The sequence below is a fragment of the Cuculus canorus genome, chromosome 9 (genome assembly GCF_017976375.1).
Source record: "Cuculus canorus isolate bCucCan1 chromosome 9, bCucCan1.pri, whole genome shotgun sequence".
NCBI lineage: Eukaryota > Metazoa > Chordata > Aves > Cuculiformes > Cuculidae > Cuculus > Cuculus canorus.
The window spans coordinates 25615970-25640379 of NC_071409.1; the positions used below are offsets into that span (position 1 = coordinate 25615970).

Below are 24410 nucleotides of genomic sequence, written 5' to 3' on the forward strand. Positions count from 1 at the left end.
ACGGGTGGATGAGGTGCTGAGGGACATGGTTTAGGGAGTGTTAGGAATGGTTGGATTCGATGATCCAATGGGTCCTTTCCAACCTGGTGATTCTGTGATCCCTGTGGCGCTGCCATCACCCCCAGGTCCCTCATCCCCCACTCCTGCTCACGCACACCCGTCCGGTTGCTGAAGACAGAAGAAGGAAGAGAAACCCCAGTGCAGTCAACGCCCTCCCCGCCTCCCGCGGGCTTTCATCCTTCTGCCCCCCACGTCTTTATGTCTTTTTATAACCTTCTCACCGCATGGGGCTAAATTTAAGCTGCTGATTTCCCTCAATGAGAGAGAACTCAGCCCTCGCTCATTTCTGCGAGGGAACATAATTTTTATGGGTACTTAAAACCCAGAAGCAATAACGACACGGTCCGATTGGTCAAAGTTGTCTGAAACCCCCCGGGGGTGGCACAGAGGCCCCGAGCAGCTCAGGACACCTCAGAAAGCTCCTGTCCTCGTGGCAGGGACGACACCCACAGATTTTTTTTACTTCTCGTCTGGAAATTTTTTTGCAAAAGAAAAATAAACCTCGGGAAGTCCACAGGCACCCGCACCCCCTCCCACCCGGGTCCGGGTCCCGCACCTGCCCTGCTCCCCTCCCACCGCCCCCACAGTCCCGGATCCCGTTTCCATCGCCCCTCCTTCCCTCCCCACCGGTCCCGGTTCCGCTGCTCCCGCACCTCCTCCCGTTCCACACCCCCCCCCGCCGGTCCCGCATCCTCTCCCCCCTCCCGTTGCCGCCGGGTCTCGGTTCCGGTCCCACTCCCTCCGCTGTTCTCGCACCCCCTCCCGCTCCCGCTCCCCCCACTCTCCTCCCCGCCCGGTCCCGCTCCCCCCCGCGTTCCCTCCCCGCCGGGTCCTGATCTCCACCTCGGTCCCGATCCCGTTCCCCGCTCCCCTCTCGGTCCCACTCCCCCCGCACCCCATCCCCGCCGGGTCCTGCTCCCAGTCCCGATCCCGCACCCCCCCGCCGGTCCCAGTCTCCCCGCTGCCCCCGCTTCCCTCCCCGTCCGTCCTGGTCCTCCTTACCCACCCCCCTCCCCCCCCGGCACCATCCCCGCCGGTGCCACTCTCGCTCCTCCCTCCGCTCTCGGTCCCGCTCCATCCCCGCCGGTCTCACTCCTGTTCCCCCCCCCCTTCTCGGTCCCCGTTCCCCCCACTCCCCTCTCGGTCCCGTTTCCCCCCTCCCCCCCCCCCCCCCCCCGTTTCCCCCCCCCTTCTCGGTCCCCGTTCCCCTCCCCTCCCCTCTCGGTCCCCGTTCCCCTCCCCTCCCCCCTCGGTCCCGTTCCTCCCCCCCCCCCCTTCGGTCCCGTTCCTCCCCCCCCTCGGTCCCGTTCCTCCCCGCTCCATCCCCGCCGGTCTCACTCCCGTTCCCCCCCTCCCCTCCTCTCCCCTCCCTTCCCTCCTCTCCCCTCCCCTCCTCTCTCGGTCCCGCTCCCTCCCCCCGTCGCCGGTCCCCCCCCCCCGCGCGGAGCACGCCGGGACGGTGCCGGGAGCCGCGCAGCCGCCCGTCGCCCCGCCCGCCGCCGGCCCCATGGTGCTGCCGGCGCGGCGCGATGAGCCGCCCGTCCTCGGCGGGCTCTAGCAAGCCCTGCGCCAAGCCGCTGCCGCCCGGGGGGGCCTCCCCGCCGCCGCCGCCGCCCCCCCCGCCGCCGCTGCCCCCCCCGCAGCCGCCGCCGCCGCAGCACCAGGAGCTGACCTCGGTGTTCGAGTGCCCCGTGTGCTTCGACTACGTGCTGCCCCCCATCCTGCAGTGCCAGGCGGGGCACCTGGTGTGCAACCAATGCCGGCAGAAGCTCAGCCTCTGCCCCACCTGCCGGGGGGCCCTCACGCCCAGCATCAGGAACCTGGCCATGGAGAAGGTGGCCTCGGCCGTGCTCTTCCCCTGCAAGGTGAGAGGGACCGGGGCGGCGTGGAGGGCAGCGGCGGGGTGGGACGGGGGTGGGGAAGAGTTTGGGGGTGAGGATGAGGATGGAGAAGAGTTTGGGGGTGAGGATGAGGATGGAGAAGAGTTTGGGGGTGAGGATGGGGATGGAGAAGAGTTTGGGGGTGGAGAAGAGTTTGGGGACAAGGATGGGGATGCAGAAGAGTTTGGGGACGAGGATGGGGATGGAGAAGAGTTTGGGGGTGAGGATGGGGATGGAGAAGAGTTTGGGGACGAAGATGGGGATGCAGAAGAGTTTGGGGGTGAGGATAGGGATGGAGAAGAGTTTGGGGACGAGGATGGGGATGCAGAAGAGTTTGGGGATGAGGATGGGGATGCAGAAGAGTTTGGAGATGAGGATGGGGATGGAGAAGAGTTTGGGGACGAGGATGGGGATGGACAAGAGTTTGGGGGTGAGGATGGGGATGCAGAAGAGTTTGGGGACGAGGATGGGGATGGAGAAGGGTTTGGGGACGAGGATGGGGTGGAAAAGTAAGGGGATGAGGATGGGGATGGAGAAGAGTAGGGGGATGGACAAGAGTTTGGGGGTGAGGATGGGGATGGAGAAGAGTAAGGGGATGGGGATGGACAAGAGTTTGGGGACGAGGACAGGGGTAGAGAAGACTTTGGGGACAGGAGTGGAAAAGTGGGAATGGGGATGGAGAAGAGTTTGGGGATGAGGAAGAGGATAAGGGTGTGGATGAGGATGGAGATAGTGATAGGACAAGGGGAAGTGGCTTGAAATTGGAGAGGGGAGATTTAGATGAGACATGAGGAAGAAATTCTTTACACTGAGGGTGGAGAGGCCCTGCCCAGGGTGCCCAGAGCAGTGGGGGCTGCCCCATACCTGGAAGGGTTCCAGGCCAGGTTGGATGGGGTTTGGAGCCCCTGATCCAGTGGGAGGTGTCCCTGCCTGTGGCAGGGGTGGGACTGGATGGGCTTTAAGGTCCCTTCCATCCCGAACCGTTCTATGGTTCTATAGCCCAGCAGGGCCACACAGGCTTCCCCCCAATCATCCCCATCCTCCTGTCTTAAAAAGTTTTCTGATCGTCCGGATCCCCTTCCTTCCTTTATTTCTTCCCCATCATAAACACAAAACAGAAAATGCGGCTCTGCTGGCCTCCGTTAGCCTGTTTCATGCTTCCATGTGTTTCTGAAGTAAAATAAAGTGATGGGAGTGCCAAAACTTCTTATGATTCTTTCTACTTCCCTGAAAATCCTGCTCTAAATATTTGCCTAATGTTTGGCAAAACCACTAGAAATGAAAGTTAGCTTTTCCTTTCCCCCCATTCCTTTAACTTATGCTGATCAGGACAAATTTCTTCAAGGAAGGAGTGTCTCGGGCCCAGGTGGAGGCTGACCAGGGAGGTGGTGGAGTCCCCATCCCTGGAGGGGTTTAACAGACGGGTGGATGAGGTGCTCAGGGATCTGGTTTAGTAGTGGACAGTTACGGTTGGACCTAATGATCTCAAGGATCTTTTCCAAGCAAGCGATTTTATGACTCTGTGATGCTCAGTCTAAAAAAAAAAAGTGTTTTATGGAGATAGTTGAAATTCTGATCGTGTCTCTCATTAGTTCTCCGCAGCCCTGTGTTGGATGGGCTGGGGCTGGTAAGCTGTCAGGTCAGTTATGGAATCTGAATTATGCTTTTTTCAACTCGGTTCTGTCTCAGGACTGTTTGAAGTGCTCAGATTAAACATTTAGATTTCACTTTTGAAGGCAAGTTTTCTATTTAAAAGAACTAGGTGAACTGCTCTAAAGTGCATTTCCTTCCGAACGGGCATTTACACATACACACGGGCTGTGCCGAGCAGGTCCTTTTTTATGTCTGCCTGGAGCTCCTCGATGCTTGTACCCCCACAGTATCAAAAGCACTTTAAAACCACAGGCCAAAGTGATGGAGGGACAGATCCGGGAGCTGCTGGGGCTGTCGCTGATACAGAATCCGAGACGAGATGCATCCTGGCATCCCGAGGGAATTGGCTGCTGTAGTTGCCAAGCTACTATCCATGCTATTTGCAAAGTCATGGCAGTCAGGTGAAGTCCCCGGTGTCACGGATGGAGTGATGCGCTTCACTCCTAAGAGAGAAGCAGCAGTCTGTTTATTGATACGAAAACTTCATTTTAACCTGGCTTGAGAGTAAATGTGACAGTGCTTCATCAAGGTTTGATGGGAAGGTGCGCTGGATTACGTACTGCGCAGAGAACAGGGTCAGACAGGACTGTCGGGGAGACCCTCCCATTGAGTCATGAGGTAAAGAAAGGATCCTTTTGCTTTTTAAACTCCTACTCAGAGAGGCGTCTGGTTGCAGCTGGATCCAGACTTGGTCAGTGGTTTACATTTAAAGGATTATTTATGTGCAATCAATTCTTTCTATTACTCAGCTCAGATTGTGAAGTTTCAGTGCACTTATTCCCAATTCAATTACTGAGTATCTGATGCAATAAGGATTCTCTCAACCTTGAGGAGTAACCTTCAGAGGTGTCCCTGCTCAAGGGGAGAGGTGTGCAGCCTGCTGCCATGCGGGAAAGCTTAAAGGGTTCTTGGGCTGCTCATTATTTAGGGAGTAAGATGTTTGACTCACAGTGACATTTGAGTGCTGGGCTTGAGCTGGATGTTGACCAGCGCTGTGGTTAAGTGGGTGCTTTGCCATAAAGTAGCCCTTGGCTATTGTGTTATCATCTGTGTCCCCTGAATCCACTTTAAACCAGCTGCCAGCATCGCAACCAACGCCGATGGTTGCCGCTTAAGCGGGCTCTCGGAAAAGGTCATGAAGATGATCCGAGGGCTGGAGCACCTCTGCTTGTAAGGACAGGCTGAGGGTCGGGGTTGTTCAGCCTGGAGAAGAGAAGGCTCTGGGGACAGCTTATCGCAGCCTTTCAGCACGTAAAGAGGGCCTGCGAGAATGACTTGGACAGACCTTTTAGCGGGCACTGCTGGGCTCCAGTGGTGCGTGCCGAGCTTTCCGGTGAGAGCTGCAAGCGGGCACTCACCACCTCACCTGGAAAAGCCAGTCTCTAGCAGCAGCTTTCCCTGGCCAGCCTGCAGGAGCGTCATTATGGATGCACGGGGGGTAACGGCATCTCCAGTGCGAATCATCTGCGTCGATTCCTGCAGCACAGCGTGGTCAGAGGCAAGAACCCCTCCTTCCCCAGGGGGCTGGCTGGATCGTGAGACGGGACAGGGTGGCTTGGGGTGTTTTGCAGAGCTGTTGGTACTGTGAGGCTGCTTCGCTGCTCGCTGTCGAATGGGAGTTAACCTCGGTAGCAATAACAGCTGGAGCGCAGCGGTGGACACAGGTCCTGTGCTGAGCACAGCAACAAGTGCAGCGAGACGCAGACCCAGCTGCGACCCAGACTGAGCCCAAGGGAATACAAACAGCCAGTGCTGGGTTTGCACTGAAATGCTGGCCTAGTTCTCGTTTTCTCAAGTGTCTCGTCAGTCTTATCTGTGACAGCTGGCGTTCCCCGCTTGTCCTAAACGGAACTGATGCACCCAGGCTGGAGCAGCTCCCCACACCAGAGTCCTCGCAGCCCTTCATTGCACCGAGGTGCAGCTCCGCTGCCCGTCTGTCCAGCAGCCAAACTGCCAGCTCGTCCCCATGCATTGCAGGTGAAAAAAAAGCATGGGAAAAGGAATAAAATGCGTACAGGCTTCCTTGTAAAGAGATGATAAGACATTCCTAACTTTACCTGTGAGGTGTTACGGCTACAAAGATGATCCGAGGGCTGGAGCACCTCCCATACAAGGACAGCTGAGAGAGTTGGGGTTGTTCAGCCTGGAGAAGAGAAGGCTCCAGGGAGATCCTTCCAGTACCTGAAAGGGGCTACAAGAAAGATGGAGAGGGACTGTTCGTAAAGGCTTGTGGTGATAGGATGAGGAGGAACGGATATAAACTGGAGAGGGGCACATTTAGGCTTGATATAAGGAAGAATTTTTTCACCATGAGAGTGGTGAGGCCCTGGCCCAGGTTGCCCAGGGAAGCTGTGGCTGCCCCATCCCTGGAGGTGTTCCAGGCCAGGTTGGATGGGCCTTGGGCAGCCTGAGCCAGTGGGAAGTGTCCCTGCCCATGGCAGGAGGGTTGGAACTGGATGATCTTTAAGGTCCCTTCCAACCCAAACTATTCTGTGGTTCTATGTTACTTTACTCACTTGGTAACAGAAAGGTTTCTTAAGCCCTTAATTGATGGGATTCCCTTCTTCACCCCTTGAGGTTTGCTTTCTTCTTGGTTACAGGAGTAAGCACCAACAAGAAGTACGTCCAAGAGCGGCCCCACTCCATGCATCCCAGGAGAACTGAACAGCAATCCCTGCGTTGTCCAGCAGGTCCTGGTTCGGGATGTACTGGCTGCACACACTTCTCCAGCCGGGCGTTCTCTAGATATAAATAAGGAGGCCCTGGACTGGGCTTGTGCTGGCTTAAGGCACGGTTTGGTTCCTTGGATCAGCACTTGTGAAGCAGTTTGGAGCTGGGAGAGCTGGAAAGGGCTTTGAAGCAGCAGTGGTCGGTGTGCTGCACCTTGCAGCTCCCCGGTGAGATGGCAAGGGCAGACAGAGCCCTGGGGTGGCAGGGGGTTGGAGCTGGATGGGCTTTAAGGTCCCATCCAACCCAAACCGTTCTATGAGGTGTAAATAAGTCTCTGTTCCTCTTCCTTCACACGCCCTCTCTTTTATGTGGATTTTTTCTGCCGTGAGCAATTCCTGTTCTGCTGCTTTCACTGTTCCCAAGAGCTGCAAAGTGAATTTAGCACGCATTAATGCATTTCACCCTTACTTCTTGGGCTCGGAACCAGCCGCGCGCCGTCAGGGCTGTATTTCTTCGTTGGTGCAGGTCACAGGCAGCCAGCGGGGAGGCGGCCCCGTGCCCCTCAGCAGTGGGTGCTGCACCCGTGGGTGCAAGAACAGGGCAAGAACAGCCCCGCTCTGCAGCCGGTGCACAGCAGCAGCCCCCGCGCCGGGGTCTGGCTCTATTCTGACCTACCTGTGGCTTCACCGCCCAAAGGGAACCTGACGTTCGCTTTCAGAGAGCGCTGGGGGAGAGTCGGGGCTCCATAAAATATGAACAAACAAGTAGATACGATAGGCTGTCCAGAGCAGGTTCCCTGCACTTCTAAAGACAACTGGGAATGAGACTAGAAATCAGTAGGACTGAGACATGACAGAGCCAGCGGTAAATGGGGATTTGGTGTCGCCTGTGGCTGTAGCTGCTTTGAGGATTGTTCTTCTTAAAATGCTTTAAGAAAGAATTACAGTTATTGCACCTCTCTGCTTTACTGGGCTCCTGGAAAAAAAAAATCTATAGGAGGATGTAAATCTTAAGGTCACAGTAAAGTTACTGAAAATAAAAAATGCCTTTTAGTGCTCTAAGCAATCTGTGAGAGATAAAATGCCCATCATAAACATGCTCAAGCTCGTAATTAATCAGTTCCAAAAGGAATTAGTTGCTTTCTTTCATCTTATAAGTGCAAGTGGGAAATAATACAAAGGTGCTCTCTAGTTATGAAGCTGACTTAATTTGGATAGACGTTCTTCGGTAACTTGGAGTTTCTGTCCAATACTGGCTATGAAAGAAAATAAATCTTACAAATTGAAAGCTTCCTGAAAAGACACTAGAATCAAGTTTCCCAGCTGCTGGGTGAGGCACACTGTGCTAGTTAGCTGCTCACTGACTGAGCCATGCAGGGTGGGACAGGCGTTTCCTGGCTTAACCACTTCATCCGAAGGGTACAAGGAAACAAGTGGGGTTGTAAAAGTTCCCTGTTGTCATCAGTAGAGCCACAGTCCTCCCGTAGCCTCGTGAACTAGCCCAGATCTGCGCCCTGCTGCGGTTTGGTAGCCTTTTGTGGTGGGACTTGATGAAGGATTTCATGCTAGGGTGATCCCGGCATGACCATGGCAACGACGCGGGACCAGGATGCCTCATCTGCCCGGTGTAGAACTGCCGGCACTTCCTGCTAGCGTTCCAATTCACGGTGGGACTTGTCTCCAACATGCACGGGCAAGAACTAGCCCAGCACTAAAGGAAGAATATCCGATAGCAAATCAGTGTTTGTTTACACACTGAGAGCAGCTCGGTTGGGCAGCAGTATGAGTGGTGTTAAGCAGTGGATGATAGGGAAAAAGAGAAAAAACAAACCCAAAAATAACAAAAAGCTCTCAAACTCACCCAAAAAGTCCTCCATAGGTAGAATCATAGAATAGTTTGGGTTGGAAGGGACCTTAAAGAGCATCCAGTTCCAACCCCCCTGCCATGGGCAGGGACACCTCCCACTGGCTCAGGCTGCCCAAGGCTCCATCCAACCTGGCCTGGAACCCCTCCAGGGATGGGGCAGCCACAGCTTCCCTGGGAAACCTGGGCCAGGGCCTCCCCACCCTCATGGTGAAGAAATTCTTCCTTATATCAAGCCTAAATCTGCCCCTCTCCAGTTTACCCCCATTGCCCCTCGTCCTGTCACTACAAGCCTTTGTGAACAGTCCGTCCAGAGCTTTCCTGGAGCCCCTTTCAGGTACTGGAAGGTCGCTATAAGCTCTCCTTGGAGCCTTCTCTTCTCCAGGCTGAACAACCCCAACTCTCTCAGCCTGTCCTCGTATGGAAGGTGCTTCAGCCCTTGGATCATCTTTGTAGCCCTCCTCTGGACCCGTTTCAACAGCTCCGTCTCCTTCTTATGTTGAGGATTCCAGAACTGGACACAGGACTCTAGATGAGGTGTCACATGAGGTACCCCAGTGGATTCTCACTACTGTGATTAATTCAACGTAACAGTAAGTTATAATAAAGGAAATCACTTTTCTGATTATTACAAAGTCTAAGTACAAGGAGCTTGATTTTCCAGGGGATTAAAACCCTACTGTTACTAGTTTTCCTAGGAGGGGTGGTGCTCTGCACCTTGGAAGCTAGGGCAGGTATCTCACGTGAAAGGAGTCTTCCAAGATCTTGGACACAGCCATCTCCAACTGGAGATGCTGCCATCCTCCGAATGGTTGTGGTCCTTTTGAAGAAACATGAATCCAGTAAAGTCCTGGTGCTGAACTCTTAAACTTAGCTTTGCAGAAAAGTCTGTACCTCACAACCAGCACTTTGTATTTAAAACGTGGCAGGCGTAGCGAGATGGTTTGTAAACTGCCAAGTCTTAAATAATCCCAGACTAACTGCTTGCTGTGATTGCGTGGAGACAGGTGGTAGGAGGGAGGAGAACCGCTCAGCGTCCTTACACCACTACTGCTACACCATCAGCTCAAGGGAAAGTGTGGCAGGTCTGTGTCAGCCAACAACTTGCAAACGGAGATCGCACATTGCTGCTCTTGTATACAAACTTGCTCCCCGAAGGAGGTTGGGAGCTGGTCTCTTCTCCCAAGTGACACGTGATGGGACAAAGGGGAATGGCCTCAAGCTGCGCCACGGGAGATTCAGACTGGACATTAGGAAAAAATTATCACCGAAAGGGTCATCAGGCCCTGGCAGAGGCTGCCCAGGGAGCGAGTGGAGTCCCCATCCTCAAGGTGTTTAAAAGACAGGTAGATGAGATGCTTAAGGATATGATTTAGTGGCAGATATTGTTGGACTCGATGATCTCAGAGGTCTTTTCCAACCTGGTGATTCTATGATTCTATTTGTTGTCCATGCTACCTCTACAGCCTCTTCAGAGCTTTTCTTTAATTAAAAAAAAAAAATCATGTCATTTTAAACATACTACGCCTACATAAGGTTACGCTTCCTATTTCTAAGACTTAGTAAACTCTAGTAGAGCAGTGGGGGTTTTTTTCTGATGAAAATGCAGTTTATTTTAGTTTTAATTAAGCAGATATCCCTTACACACAGGGATCTGCCCACATCACCGTACCTGCGTGTAGAGCCCACAGGCTCTGCCTGGAATGACACAGCGCTCGCTGGTCCTTTCCTTGGGGATCTGGGATGGCAGACCCAGCACTGCTGGAGAGCAGAGGTTGTGGATGCACTCTACTAGGCTGGTTTCCTCACTGGTGCAAGGCTCTGGAAAGCAGAAAGGCTCACTGTTTTCTGGGCTGGACCTCACTGTGCATGTCCAGGAGAACATCCAAGGATCACTGCCACCCTGTGCTGAGCTCCTGAGTGCTTCACAGGCTGAGGAGGTGCTAAGAGCAGAGACCGATGTTTTACAAAGTGCTGGAGGAGGAAGAAGAAGCACAAGAGGGTCTACATCTTCTGCTGTCAGTCATACAGGAGCAGGCAGGCATCTCCAGAAGCATTATTTGTATCTCAGCTGAAGGGTCTGCTGGCAAAAGCAGGAGGGAGTTGGACTTGGCAGTCTGTTCCCAGCTCTGCCACTGATTTCCCACGTGGCTTCAGACAAGTTGCTTTAATCCTGTGTCCCGGTCTGCTTTTGTGTACAGGGTTGATAATATTGGCCTGCTCCTGCTGAGCGCTTTTGAGCTTAACCAGTGTATTCCGAATGCTTTAGGACACTCAGAGAGGCCCCTCAAAGTTCAGAGCAGCACATGCAGAGTGACATCGGTGTCACTACGGTGTGCTAAGTCATGTCAGTGATGATGAGCTCCAAGCAGACCGTGGCAGCCTGATCCAGTGGGACGTGTCCCTGCTCATGGCAGGGGAGTTGGAACTGGATGATCTTTAAGGTCCCTTCCAACCCAAACTATTCTATGATTCTATGATTAAGCAGCAGGGACAGACACAGTAGTAAGGGAAGGCTCACACTAACTCTTCATGGCCTACAAAACAAGCTCCTCCAGAAGCACAAGGTCGGGTTTCTGTCCCAGTATTCCTAGCACCCTGTTTGCAGCGTGAGTGATTTGCATCTTAGGCATTTGACCCTTGAGCTGGAATTTCTTGCACACACACACTAGCCCCGAACTAATCATTGACACCCTGGCTCTATCTGTCCTCAAGGTCTGGTGAAGGGTTTGGAGCACAAGCCTTACGAGCAGCGGCTGAGGGAGTGGGGTTGTTTAGTCTGGAGAACTGGAGACTGAGGGGAGACCTTATCGCTCTCTACAACTACTGAAAAGGAGATTGTAGCGAGGTGGGGTTGGTCTCTTCTCCCTGGTGACAGGACAAGGGGAAACGGCCTCAAGATGCACCAGGGCAGATTTAGGTTGGATATTAGGTTGGATATTAGGAGGAATTTCTGTACTGAAAGTGCTGTCAAGCATTGGCAGAGGCTGCCCAGGGAGGTGGTGGAGTCCCCATCCCTGGAGATGTTTAAAAGACAAGTAGATGCCATACTTGGGGACACGGTCTGGTGGCAGACTTAGCAGGGCTGCATCGATGGTTGGACTCGATCTTAACGGTCTTTTCCAACCAAAACCATTCTATGAAGTGCCCTAGTGTCCTTAAGCAGCCCTGCGCTTAGGTTGTAACCTGCGTGATAGTGTTTTGCGGAATCAAACCCTATAACCCAAAATGAGTTATGAAGCAGGTATGTTTATTACACCGGTGGGTGCGAGGGAGAGAGCTCTGCCCAAACTCGCACACCCTATGGCTTAACAAGGGGCTACTTATAGTGTACAGATAGAGGTATGCATAATCATCTAATACATATTTATTACCTATCCCTGCTTCGTATTATAATTAGTTGTGGAAAGTTCGCTTCAGTCTTGCACTTGTAGTGCCTCCTGATGGTCGTGGGCCGGGGTCTTAGGGATGAAGTAGGAAGTCTTCCTCGGGATGAATATTTTCTATTGAACTTTGCGCAGCCTTAGTCTCCTCTGGTTATTTTCAAACTCCTTGAACCAAATGCAGCAGCTTTCTGCATTCCAATGCCCACTTATCAGTAAACTTCTGCTGACTCCTTCATTATCAACTTCCAAGGTCTTCACGGTGAACAACGCCAAGCTCTAATGAACGCTCCTAACCCCCCCTTGTCTGCTTTCGCTCATCAATAGTGTTAGTGGTGCTGATATCACTACAGACACCTGGAGAATGGGGGACCTGTGCTCTTGGGGAGAACTGGAGAGGCTTTTTCTCTAGCAGGTGGCATGGAAGCAGTGTGGTCAGCGTGGGCCACAGAGCTGGCTGCAGCAAAAGGAAAAGCGCCCGTGGTTGTTTGAAGCAAATTAAGCTTCTAAGTTGCCCAGTGATGTTAAGAGAAGTTAGATGGGACTTGTTTGTGTCCTAGCTTTATGCTAGGACATTGTCCTCTCCCTTTCCACTTCTCTGCAATCACAGTTTTCAAACCTCAGCGTTTAAGAAAAAGAAAAGCTGTGGGGAACTTGCATGTTAATGTAATGGAAGTGCTGCTGCTCTGTGATGGTAATAAGGTACATCTGTTAAAAATACTTCACTCTAGTAGCTGTTTGCTGAAACTAGAATCCTTTGTTCTTTTTAAAGAGAAGAAAAGCTCAAGCCGGGACCACTTCAGCTGATCTGGATGGATCAGATCTAACTGCAACAGCAAACCTAACTACAACTCAGCCCTACAATCCATTTTATCTAAGGGCTTGCATTAGAAAATAAACAGCCACGAAAGACAAGAGGAACCCATTTTTAAGTGGAAACAAAAATAATTAGAGCTCAGCTCTGAATCCAGGGCTAAATAGAAGTATCTAACATAAAGTTTGTGATGAGAGCAAGAGTTCTGGTTGATCACCAGTGTTTCCAGTTGCCAGGCGGGAGCAGTGAACGCTCGTGCTGGTGGCTTTCCTGACGGCTTGTATTTGGTCTTTTTCCAGTACGCCACGACAGGCTGCTCGCTGACACTCCATCACACAGAAAAGCCAGAGCATGAAGACATCTGCCAGTATCGTCCCTACTCCTGCCCATGCCCCGGTGCCTCCTGTAAATGGCAGGGATCCTTGGAAGCCGTGATGTCCCACCTCATGCACGCCCACAAAAGCATTACCACCCTGCAGGGAGAAGACATCGTTTTTCTGGCCACGGACATTAACCTCCCCGGGGCAGTTGACTGGGTGATGATGCAGTCGTGCTTCGGTCACCACTTCATGCTGGTGCTGGAGAAACAGGAGAAATACGAGGGGCACCAGCAGTTTTTCGCCATCGTGCTGCTCATCGGCACCCGTAAGCAAGCGGAGAACTTTGCCTACAGACTGGAGCTGAACGGCAACCGCCGCCGGCTGACGTGGGAGGCAACGCCCCGCTCCATCCACGACGGGGTGGGTGCAGCCATTCGGAACAGCGATTGCCTCATTTTTGATACGGCTGTAGCACACCTTTTCGCTGACAACGGAAACCTCGGCATCAACGTGACAATTTCGACGTGTTGTCCATGATGTCTTTGTGGAGCTGGTGAAGCCTACGCTGTTGGGACATAGCGCTTTGTGTTCACCGAGGGTCTTCTTTGTGTTCTGGTTTATTTAATGATATTAACTATGTCATCGTCTACGCTAAGGTTCCTAACTAGCCAACATTTTTAACTTTGGAGAGGAACAAGAGTGTCCTGTAAGTAATATGAACAGAAAAAAAAGGGTTTTTTAAATTCTTGGGTGCCTTAGGAAGATTCCACACACACAGAGTCACCTTTTTTAATTTAATTCTATTTTATTTAAAGAGTGCTTCCATTAGACATGTGGCTTAAGGGACTTGAAGGACTGCATTCCTGTTTGGAGCACAGACTTGCTCTCCCTCACCGGTGAACTTCAATAGCAGTTTTTTGCAGGGAAAGAGAAACCGAAGCGACCTCTCACAAGAGAAGTTGTGGCTCAAAGGGGAACAATAGGTACTTCAGTCTTGCTACTCCATTTCTTGCTCCCTTATTAAAAAGGGATGGACATTGGGTTGTTTGCTTTTTAGAAGAGAAGAGGGGAGGAGGGGCTGAGGTGAAGCAGGGCGGGTTTGGCAGAGTGTGGGCACTGCCCGTTTTAGGGGGATCGGTGAGCCCAGCACGGCCCATCTGCTCACAGACGGGTACAGCTGAAAGCAGGAGGAACACAGCTCCTGTATCCCAAACAGCAGAGCCAAAAATACACAAATATATTCAAGCTGTCCACATGTCGCTTCCCTTGGAGACATACTTGATTATTGATTATTGTAAAAGAATAATAATATAGCAAGAGCTTTATGGCCAGTGTTGTGTCATTTGCTATTTAAGTTCTGTTGCCATATTTACTTTTATTTTGTAATAAATATTTTACAAAAACTGCCCTGCGTAGCGTGCTGTGCTGACCTCCGTGCATCCCAGTTCCCGAGGTGCTCGCCCCAGTCGGAGCTCCAGCCCAGCCACCCAAGAGGGGGACACAGCAGCACGAGCAGGAGAACCAGGTAGGGATTTGAGTCCCACCAGCAACAAAGACAGCCTGACTTGTGCAAACTGAAGTCACAGTCCAACACTCAGGACAAACATGGGCTCTGCAGATGGCTTTGCTGAACGTGAAGATGTTTGCCATTTGGAAGAGGCAGTGAGTTGTGAGGTGACACAATCTGCTGAGTTACTCAGCAGTAGGAAGCCTCATGACGGTTGAAAACTAGACGTAAAATGACAGATGAAGGTTGGTGTGAATAAATATAACACATAGTGAGGAAAAAGAGTCCTAACTGCATTCCTCCAGGGAAGAGCTCTTGGAGCCATCGGAGTCCTATGCAAACGTCACCCAATGCCTGGCAGCATCCCCAGGAAAGCCAACGAGAATGACAGGGACCATCTCAGGGAAAAGAAGCTTATTCCAGCCTTGAGGATTTGGAAATGACCATGGAAAAAAAACACTTCCCAAGGAATTACTGTGATCTTTTTGTGTCCAATTGCTATAAACAATGCAGGCTCCACTGCTCTCAGTCAGGACCACCGCTCACGGCTGCCCTGGAGCTCCCTGGGGAGCACAGTGGGTCCAGCCCCGCACCGGGACAGCCCCAGTCTCAGCCCCAGCTCCAACCTCTGCTGCACCCCCGGACAGCCCCAGTCTCAGCCCCAGCTCCAACCTCTGCTGCACCCCCGGACAGCCCCAGTCTCAGCCCCAGCTCCAACCTCTGCTGCACCCCCGGAACAGCCCCAGTTTCAGCCCCAGCTCCAATCTCTGCTGCACCCCCGGGACAACCCCAGTCTCAGCCCCAGCTCCAACCTCTGCTGCACCCCCGGAACAGCCCCAGTCTCAGCCCCAGCTCCAACCTCTGCTGCACCCCCGGACAGCCCCAGTCTCAGCCCCAGCTCCAATCTCTGCTGCACCCCCGGACAGCCCCAGTCTCAGCCCCAGTCTGAGCTCCAGCCCTATCCCATCTCGGCCCCCGCCTCAGCTCCATCCCCACCCCCGGGACAGCCCCAGTCTCAGCCCCGGTCTCGGCCCCGTCCCGCCCCGCTCCCCGGGCGGGGCCTCCCCGGTCTCCCGGACGCGGCTCGGGGCAGTTCGGGCCCGGTCGGTGCCTCATCTCGGGCCGATGGAGGCGCCGGGCAGCAGCGAGGCCTGTGCCGAGGGGGCCCCGGCGGGCGCTGCGGGGCCGGGAGGGGGCGGACGGCCGCGGGACCCCGCAAGTAAGAGCGGGGGGAGAGGCTCCTCGGCGGTGGTTTCCCCCCCGGCGTCGCGATTCCCCGCCCCGAGCGCAGCCCCGGGAGCCCCCGCGTTCGCCCCTCTGCAGAGCTGCTTCGGGGGAGAGAATCGGGAACGGTTTGGGTTGGAAAAGACCTTTGAGGTCATCGAGTCCAACCGTCCCCGCGCATGACATCCACTCCTCTTTTAAGCCCCTCCAGGGATGGGGACTCCACCACCTCCCTGGGAGCCTCTGCCAGGGCCTGAGATCCCTTACAGTAAAGGAATCCCTCCAAATACCCAACCTGAATCTCCCCTCTTGAGGCCGTGTCCCCTGGTGGTGTCACTGGCTGTAGGGAGAGGAGACCGACCCCCACCTCACTGCAACCTCCATTCAGGGACTGATAAGGTCTCCCCATTAGGCAGTAAACGAAGCACTGAGTCCCCATCAGGTGTAAACATAGCACTGGGTCCTCATCAGGTGTAAACGAAGTGCTGTGCAGGCCTAAAGGAAGCACTGGGCCCCCATTAGGTGTAAACAAAGCAGTGGGTCCCCATTAGGTGTGAAGGAAGCACTGGGTCCCCATCAGACATAAACGAAGGGCTGGGACCCCATCAGGTGTAAATGAAGGGCTGGGTCTCCATCAGGTGTAAATGAAGCTCTGGGTCCCCATCAGGTGTAAATGAAGCTCTGGGTCTCCATCAGGTGTAAATGAAGCTCTGGGTCCCCATTAGGTGTAAATGAAGCACTGGGTCCTCACTGGGCATAAAGGAAGGGGTCCCCATTAGGTGTAAACAAAGCAGTGGGCCCCCCGTTAGGCTGTGGGGATGCTCTGCCGTGTGGGGATGCTCTGCCAGCCAGCAGGCGTAGGAGTGCTCAGCAGATGGCAGAAATAGTGCATTGTATTCCTGTGAAAGGTGCAGGCAATGCCTCTTAAAATATATCCACTTTTTTTCTCCTCCTGCTCAGCTGAGTCATCCAACATGTGACTGAGTAACCCACTCCTTCGCTTGCCCACGGAAGCACCTTAGCACACAGTGGATCTGTGGTAGCTGCTGCCTCATCCCATCCCTTTTGGGCACCGCATCAAACAGCCTTTGTGCTTCACACTGACTGCCAGGCCGCCCTCCTCTCTTAGAGAACATCACCTGCATCTCATGTGCCTCTGAGAGCAGGAGGAGTGACCTGGGCCACCAACACAGCACACCAGCTGCAAATACTGGGGAAAGCTGCACGCAGACCCATCCTGATAGAAAGGGGCCTGGCAAAGCCCACAACAAATACATAGCAGGCTGTTTGTTTGGAAATGCACTGTTAATGTGTTTGCAGCAGAAAAACATTTGTACCTTAGGTGGAGCTTCACAAGTCCTTGGGACAGCAGCCCCTGTAACGATCAAAATGCAGAAGAGCCAAGCTTGTGCTAGAGGTAAATCATCTGCTTGGGCTGGGATGCAGCAGCAGTAGATAGAGATGATACAGAAGCTGCAAAGCCCCTTAGAGAGGGCAGAGTAAGAACATGGAGTGTCCACCTGCTCTGAGTACCGGGCGTCCCTTTGTCCCTCGGCGCCCTGTGCCCGGCTGCTCAGCTCCCCTGGTGCACTGTGCACTCCAAGTCCCTTCTTCTCAGGTGAGGTTTATGGTCCATCACTCTCTGGGACACAGCTTGATTGCAGAGGGTGATAATTACACCTCTTTGAGCTGCAGTTTTAAAAACAAAGCTCAAGCAAATCAGCAGCCACGTTGTTCAGCCTGCTGAAAGAATAAGGGAATCCCCTAGCCTCGCTTTCTGCTTTTCTTCCTGTGTTGTCTTCTGCAAACACAGCACTGCTGGTCAGCAATTCCAATTATTTCTGCTATTGCAGCTCCGTCGGAAGAGTTCAGCAGCTTAGATGTGTTGTGTGACATGGAGGTAAGGGCTCACACAGGCTGCGTGTATACATTTTACACTTGATGATTTTACCCGAGCACAGATATGACTCTCCATTGCTTTTTGGTATTTTCCACTTTGAGTTCAAAGAAGATTTTGTGAAGTTGTTCAAGAATACTCTGCACACGCTCCCCTCCGTTGGCCTGCCTACCCTTCTGGCCTACAGAACCGAATCATCACGGAAAAAAGTACAGATTGAGGTGAGTCAGTGGTGGGTGTTCCCCCACTATGTGCCTTTTTTTTGCTGATTTTAATTGCTATGATTCCCATGTAGGAAATATAAAAATAATGCCCTTTGTCAAGTCAGTGCAGGAGTTCCTTTATAAAAGGGTTTTTCTTTTGTGAGGCTGTTCAAATGATGGATGTTGTGCACACCTGAACAGCAAGAGGCTGTGCAGCTCCTCTCCCCACCATTGTATCATAGAATTGTAGAATTATAGAACAGTTTGGGTTGGAAGGGGCCTCAAAGCCCATCCAGTTCCACCCCCTGCCATGGGCAGGGACACCTCCCACTGGCTCAGGCTGCCCAAGGCCCATCCAACCTGGCCTGGAACCCCTCCAGGGATGGGGCAGCCACAGCTTCTCTGGGCAACCTGGGCCAGGGCCTCACCACTCTCATCGTGAAAGAATTCTTCCTTATATCAAGCCTAAATCTGCCCCTCTCCAGTTCATACCCATCCTGCAGTTGAGTTTCCCAGCAGAAGATTTTATGCTTTGGCTAAGACAGAGATCCAAAATGTATATAAACAGTAGGTGTACAGTCAAAGAATACAAGTGGGGCATATGAGTTCCCTGTAGCCCTTAGCAGAGTGAAGTCCCCAAAGACAGCTAATCCCAAGCATGAGGTGGGGAGCAAGGGAATTTCCAAAAGCCAGCCAAGTATTTTGAATTAATATGTTCAGAAAAGGATTTGAATGAAAGTGCTAAACACATAGTACAATTCAGCAGCTTGTGCTTGGTAGCTGCATCTTCTGTAACTCGGTTTCAAAAACATGGGTATTTCTTTCCGAGTAGCTGGTCCCCATGCTCAGAATACATCCTGCTGCGGCCCTGGTTTGCGTCTGGTCAAATATGCTCAGCTCTTCTGTCCACAAATATGCTGGAGGTTCCTCGTGAAATTCCCCACAGATTTTCCTATGGTCATGAGTTGAACAATTGGAGAGATTTTTCTCTCCAAAGCCCCAGGCAATGTATCTGAAAGGGTTACTGCGTCAGAGTACTCATTGACAGCGTTCTGCATGCTCTGAAGCTTTCCCTCGGAAGGAATGGGCCTCATAATCACTGCAGTGATTCCACTTCTTGGAAGTTTTTTAGTTATTTATTTACTACAGATCAGCTTTTCTTTTTGCTGGTGTCCTGAACCTAATGTTTTGAGTTAAATCCTTCCAAGATATCACAGACACAGATCTGTTCTGACAGCTCTTGCACACGTTATAACATTGCATCTTGAGCAGAGCCCTCTTTCTCCAAGATAAAATGAAGATTTGCATGCTGACATCCTATTTCTGTCCTCTGCTCTCTCCCCACCTCCACTTCAGACAGAAGAGGACTGCGCTCCAAGGTGCGAGTACTGCAACAGCCTGCTGAAACCATTCCCTTCCTTCGAAGACGCTTACCCGCCGGCACAGGACTATGAATCAGTAAGCTGGTGGGAAAGACTGGCAGAGGTTTGCTGTGAAAGGCCCGCACTTTTGGCACCGCTCTTCTGCCTTTCAGCAATTCTGCTGCGAGCGCAATCGAGACCTCTACGAGTTCATCGTTAGTGAGAGGAAGAACCACGAGGGCACCTGGAGCATTCCCACTGCTGCCGGCCCCGATGAATCCCACCTCACCAAAGCCGACACGCTGCTGTCAAAGGAGATGGCGTATCAGAGGTAATGTGAAACTAGGGATCAGCTCTGTGTAAGGAACAACAGGTGTCTCTGGATGGCAAAAAAAGGGTTAAGAAAATGAAACTGCAGCAAGAGGGAATGAAAGAAGAAACAAAAAATTGCTTTAGGCAACTCAAGTTCATACTCTATAATGTCTGGATCCGCTCGGCTTTTTGTGTATCTGAAGGTAGTGAGGTATGTGCTAAGGCATTAATTCTGCTGCTGCCAGAGCTCATACCTAGAGACAGGTAGAGCCAAAAATGTAATCACAGCTGTGGGAGGGATAACATTTGGGTGGGAGGGGTAACATTTGGGTCTAGCTTTTACCACAAGGCTTGAATTTATATTGGTCTGCTTCTTAGCATCAACTGTGACCTGTGTTTGGGTTCTAATTTCCAGAGTCACGAGAACTCTGCAAGTTTGACTTGTGCTGGGCTGTTTAGCAGGAGGCCCGAAGCTTATACAAATAGCTAAGCATAGGGCAAAGTATAAGGGAAAGTAAATCAGCACACCTGGAAGGAAACTGCTAGTTTCCTTGAAGATACTTTGCCACCTGATGGTGGAAGTACCTCAGATCGTGTACAGAGCACAAAACAAAGCCACCGTCAGACAGTATTGAATTTATAGGAAGCCAGATAAAACCAGTAAAATGTTCTTGGAGATGACCTGTTTTCTTGTTCTTGTGGGCAGCTCTCCTTCTCTTTTACATTAAAAACTGGATGCAAAATCCCTCCAACGTTTGGCTCTGCTGTCAGTAGAGATGATACCACTGCATTTGCAGTCTGTTCCCTGAAATCTCTCTATGGAAGCAATTCCTTTTCCTTAGCTATTATTATTATTATTATTTTCGTGATATTCTATTGCCTCTGTTATTTGCAATTATGCAAGTGCAGAGAAAAAAACAGGTTCAGAAACTTCTGTTCCTAAGGCAAGGGCCATGGGAAATGTGTATCAGGAATGCTTTCATTTTGCAGGCAGCTGGAGAGACAAATGGCCAGGCAGTCAGCTCTCCTGGCAGCACAGCGGACGAGTAGAGCTGAACGTGAGTTTGCATTTCCTTATGTATTTATCTGTCTGTTTATTACAACAATTAATTCAAGGGATTTGCTTGTCTCTAATGCTCACTAATTGAGAGAAAGATTTAAACAAGACCGTGTTAGTTCATTGTCAAGTGTGCAATCCCATTAGATACTGCCATGTTAAATAACCCCTCATGTGAAAATAAACAAAAGCAGTTGCACTCCCATTGCACAGAAAGGATCTCCTTGCTGTGACTTTCATTATTTATATCTAAACTGTTCAGCTGACATGCACACAAATTGATCTTAAAGAATAATAAGCTTGGCAAAGCCAAGCCCTTGGAAGGCAGGAACTGCCAGAATTAGGGCGATCAACATTTTGCCTCGTCAGGTGAACCCTTCACTAATTCCTAGCCCAGGCCGTGGACTCCTGAGCAGCCCTTTGGATCCAGCTATAAGATCAAAGGCATTTTGATTAAGGATAGATGAACTAGATGTACAATATGGGCATATTTTCACAGAGGATAGCGGGGCACTGAGGTTTTTGCGGCACCAAGGAATTCGGATTACCAGTCCTCCAGAGCACAGAGTGTGAGTGCCATCCAAAACAAGTCACTCTTCACTCACACTGATGCATGTATGTACATAAGTGAAAGAATACATCTTTTTTTCCCACAATCCTGTTCTCTGAAATAGCTGAACACTTTGGACTGTCCTTGTTAGATAGAAAATACCTTGAGACAAACTCCTAGGATGGAGCATTTCAGCCAGAAATTCCCACTCCCCCACATCACAGCCTCCCTGCAGAGGCATCGCGCGGCCCTGACATCGGCGCTGTCAGCCTCCCCAATGCACACAAAGTTTTGCTCTCTAGGTTCAAGTCAAGCTGGGACAATTTCCTACCAGCTTTCCCAGGAGCCTCCATCGCCAGAGGGCCGGACGCTGGTGCCCAGTGAGAAAGGACGACAAGACCATCTCCGAGGACAAGACATGCCTGAGGACAAGACCATCTCCTACAGCGTCAGCTGCTGTGATTTTACCCTTGTGGGTGGAAAGGCAAGTAGCTGTGTTGGATGGCGATGGGCTGCACCTGGGACGTGGCCACACTCCAGAACTGCTGGAGCCTGGCACTTGCCTGCATTTCAAGGGCAGCTGGTGGAGGACTGCTCTCATGTGTTGTATCCTCTTTTTTTCCCACTCTTAGGTAGTGAAGAATGCACTGTTGGAAAAATACTACAAACATGGAGGGAAATTCCTTACCATGCTTCCAGATGGAACAGTGCAGCTGTTGTATCCTTTACAGGGTTCACTTGCCTTCATTAGTCTAGGGTTGTAATTGTAATTTTAAGTGCATCTCAGACTGTTTTATCACTGAATAACCTGGTCCACCGTTCACACTCGCTTGCAGTGTGAAAAAAAAGCAGTCATGAAACCACTTACTTGGTCTTGGTCTGAAGTTTTTCAGATCAGCCAGTAGCTTTGATGAGGGATGGGCACTTGCACCTTTAGCACCCAGTTTAAATGTGTCAGCCCAGTGCTCTCCCGAGCTCTGGCTGCCCATGGAAGGGCACTGCTGTCCAAGCAGGCTCCCAAAGCGCTCAGCCCCATCCCTCCCCCGGGGACAAACCAGCACAACCTTTCCTACCAGTACCCACACAGGGCTGTTGCCTCTGTCTTGTGAGCAGGAGTATGGCAGAGGTGCACAGACAAGTGGAAATTACTGGTGTAACTGAGTGCTGTTTTGAAGAACAAAAACTATGGCAGTTTCACTATTGCTTTCAGGCTGCCTTGGCCATTATTTAAGCCACAGCATTTAAAGTCACCCACATTATTTTCCTTACTGTGGCTGACTTCTTTCTGACTCAAGGTACATGGAAGTGCACCTGAGCTCTGCCACCAAAGCAAATGGGCTCAAGACTACTACTCTGCTCTGCCCTCCCGGCTGCTTTTGTCCCAGGGATGCTGCCAGTTGCAGTGGTGGCAGATGGCAACGTGCCATAAACACATGCGCTCACAGTAGCACATCTTGCTGGAGAGAAACCCCAGTGAGACACAAATATCTGCTCTTTGGATACATTAAAGTCGAGTTGCTGGGGAAAGTGCGTTTCCCCCCACACATGCACACAGTGGTGTATTCTCCTCTGGGAGAATAATACCTCTCCCTGTTTTCTCTGCTGTCAACCAAGCTGAGTGCTTTGATCACTTCATTTGCTAGGCTCGTACTTTCAATCCTAAGTGTTTCTGCCTGAGCTGTTGGTTAGAAAACAGCAAAAATCAACCCTGTATCTCTAACAGCTCTCCAGTCTGTGTATACAGAATACTTCAGTGTAGGAGAGGAGCCCTGGCGGCAACCCAGGTAGCACCAGCAGCACAGCCCCGCAGTGCCTTTAACAGGGATCTGAGTCATACACTCATCTTCATACTCCAGAGCAGTGCTCTGAAATAGTTAGTATGTAATAACAAACCAACCACATCAAGAAAGGGGTTATAAGTACCTTATCTCAGGATAGTTATCCATCTGGACATCTGGCAATCCTTGTTGTACGAGAGAAAAACCAACTGATCTGCATAGTACAGGAAGACAAGCCGATCAATGCCCAAATACAAGCAGTATTTAAGTCCAGTGGCAGAAGTACTTGCTATTATCCGAACGGAGCTGTGTGGTATGTTCAAGTGGGTCACAGCAGTTTTGCTCTCCACTGCGCATCTTAAATTTCAAAGGTCATAAATGGTAAATCTTAACAGCATTCAAAAATTAAAAGACAGATACAGCAGCTCATGGGCCCTGCGTTGGGTACTCCTAGAGGAGTAAGGCTACCCAGCTGTGTCTCAAGAGGTGGGGGTTGGTCCCATGCCTCTGGGGAATGAGGGACAACAGCCATTGGACCTGCAGGGTTTTGATTTCTTCCTCTCTTTTAGGATAAATATGAATATTCAGGGCGGTCAGTACTTGGACCAAGGAGGCAATAGGGTGAGAAGGTGGACGTGGCCAAATAGCATCATGACACCAGAACCCCACGTCCCGCTGAAACCCATCTTCATCTCCTTGAACCGGCATGTGGGGGTCAGGATCCTGCGTCAGGACAAGATCATTGTTTCCTTCCTCGCCAGGGGGCAACAAGCAAAATTCAACATGGGAACCAAAGTGAAGGTATTTCTCAAGCACACCAGCAGCACCCACAGTGGGAGTGGGGCAGCCAGGGAAGCTGCCGTCCATGGGGAAGCATGCTCATCCCACAGTGGGTGCTCCCCATGTCACCCCATGGTCCTGCCCCCGAGAAGAGCAAAGAGTGGAGGGGTACCCGTACTCAGTGCTGTGCACACCGGGGGCTCCCTGGCCCTGGCAGCCCTAGCTCTCTGCAAGGGGCTGCACGGCACAGGAAGCACTCCTGAGCAGGTCCCCACTGTCCCTGGCTGCATCCCTGCCAGACACTCTGTCTGTGCCGCAGGGAAAGCCACGATCCGTACAGGGTGCATGGCAGCTCCCTTCCTCTATGGGCCCCTGGCACAGGGGCAGATTTCTCTGCTGGGGAGAGACCAAAGCCTGTTCTGGTGCTGCTGTGGTTCTGCTGACACCATTCACCTCTGCTCCCCAGGTCAGCGATGTCAGCCGGCTGCCTCCCCTGGCCCAGCTGGGCGAAGATGAGCTCCTGCGGCTTGCCTTCAGGGTGAGCATTCTGCGGCTCTTCGACAGACTGCATGGATGCTTAAACTTCCCTTCTACTGAGCAGCGGGACAAAATTAAGCCTCCAGCGTACCTTATCACACAAACTCTAAAGATCTTAGAGCTTTGCACAACTTCTGATATAAGTGATGAGCTACGCAGCTCAGTCAGTGCGATAGTAAATGTTCAAGTCTGACCAGCACGTGTGTGGCGTGAAGGCAAAATGAGCCCAGCGAGGCTCCCCGATACTGCAGCGCTTGCACACCCTCAGCAAGGTTTCGCCTGCAGCCCTGCCACGCTGTGGCACAGAGCAAGGACAGCCCGTGGATGTTCTGCACAGCCCTCTCTGGGGACCATTCCACCCTAAGGGGTCTCTGTGTGAGAAGGGCTGTGGGGCAGGGAGCGTCACACCACATTTTCTTGTCAACCCACCCCGAAGTGCATCTTGGCCATGGAGGCTCGACGGGAGGCTTTACTCAGGGCAGAGTAAATCCCTGCTTGCTGTGAGTGCGTTGCTCCTGAGCAAACCTCCCTTCTGTCTGCCGGCAGAAACCAGCCCAGACT

General features: G+C 51.8%; 2 protein-coding genes across 2 annotated transcripts; both read left to right on the top strand.

Annotated features, from left to right (window-relative positions):
* Positions 1 to 1556: 1556 nt before the first annotated feature.
* SIAH2 (siah E3 ubiquitin protein ligase 2) lies at positions 1557 to 13994 on the top strand. The gene is made up of 2 exons (XM_054074878.1): positions 1557 to 1925; positions 12623 to 13994. Exons 1-2 carry the CDS (start codon positions 1590 to 1592, stop codon positions 13178 to 13180), a joined length of 894 nt encoding a protein of 297 aa, XP_053930853.1. The 5' UTR covers positions 1557 to 1589; the 3' UTR covers positions 13181 to 13994.
* Positions 13995 to 15205: 1211 nt separating this feature from the next.
* ERICH6 (glutamate rich 6) lies at positions 15206 to 24281 on the top strand. Its single transcript, XM_054074634.1, has 12 exons — positions 15206 to 15369; positions 16717 to 16791; positions 17228 to 17274; positions 17376 to 17492; positions 18831 to 18932; positions 19009 to 19166; positions 20138 to 20205; positions 21057 to 21238; positions 21387 to 21472; positions 22693 to 22845; positions 23102 to 23333; positions 23779 to 24281. Exons 1-12 carry the CDS (start codon positions 15276 to 15278, stop codon positions 24040 to 24042), a joined length of 1578 nt encoding a protein of 525 aa, XP_053930609.1. The 5' UTR covers positions 15206 to 15275; the 3' UTR covers positions 24043 to 24281.
* Positions 24282 to 24410: the final 129 nt, after the last annotated feature.

Bases quoted from the DNA above. Each gene is read 5' to 3' on its own strand.
- SIAH2 (XM_054074878.1), top strand. From the start codon at position 1,590: ATGAGCCGCCCGTCCTCGGCGGGCTCTAGCAAGCCCTGCGCCAAGCCG. The intron at 1,926-12,622 runs GTGAGAGGGACC...GTCTTTTTCCAG, and splicing joins CCGTGCTCTTCCCCTGCAAG to TACGCCACGACAGGCTGCTC.
- ERICH6 (XM_054074634.1), top strand. From the start codon at position 15,276: ATGGAGGCGCCGGGCAGCAGCGAGGCCTGTGCCGAGGGGGCCCCGGCG. The intron at 17,275-17,375 runs GTAAGGGCTCAC...TTCCACTTTGAG, and splicing joins ATGTGTTGTGTGACATGGAG to TTCAAAGAAGATTTTGTGAA. The intron at 23,334-23,778 runs GTATTTCTCAAG...TCTGCTCCCCAG, and splicing joins ACATGGGAACCAAAGTGAAG to GTCAGCGATGTCAGCCGGCT.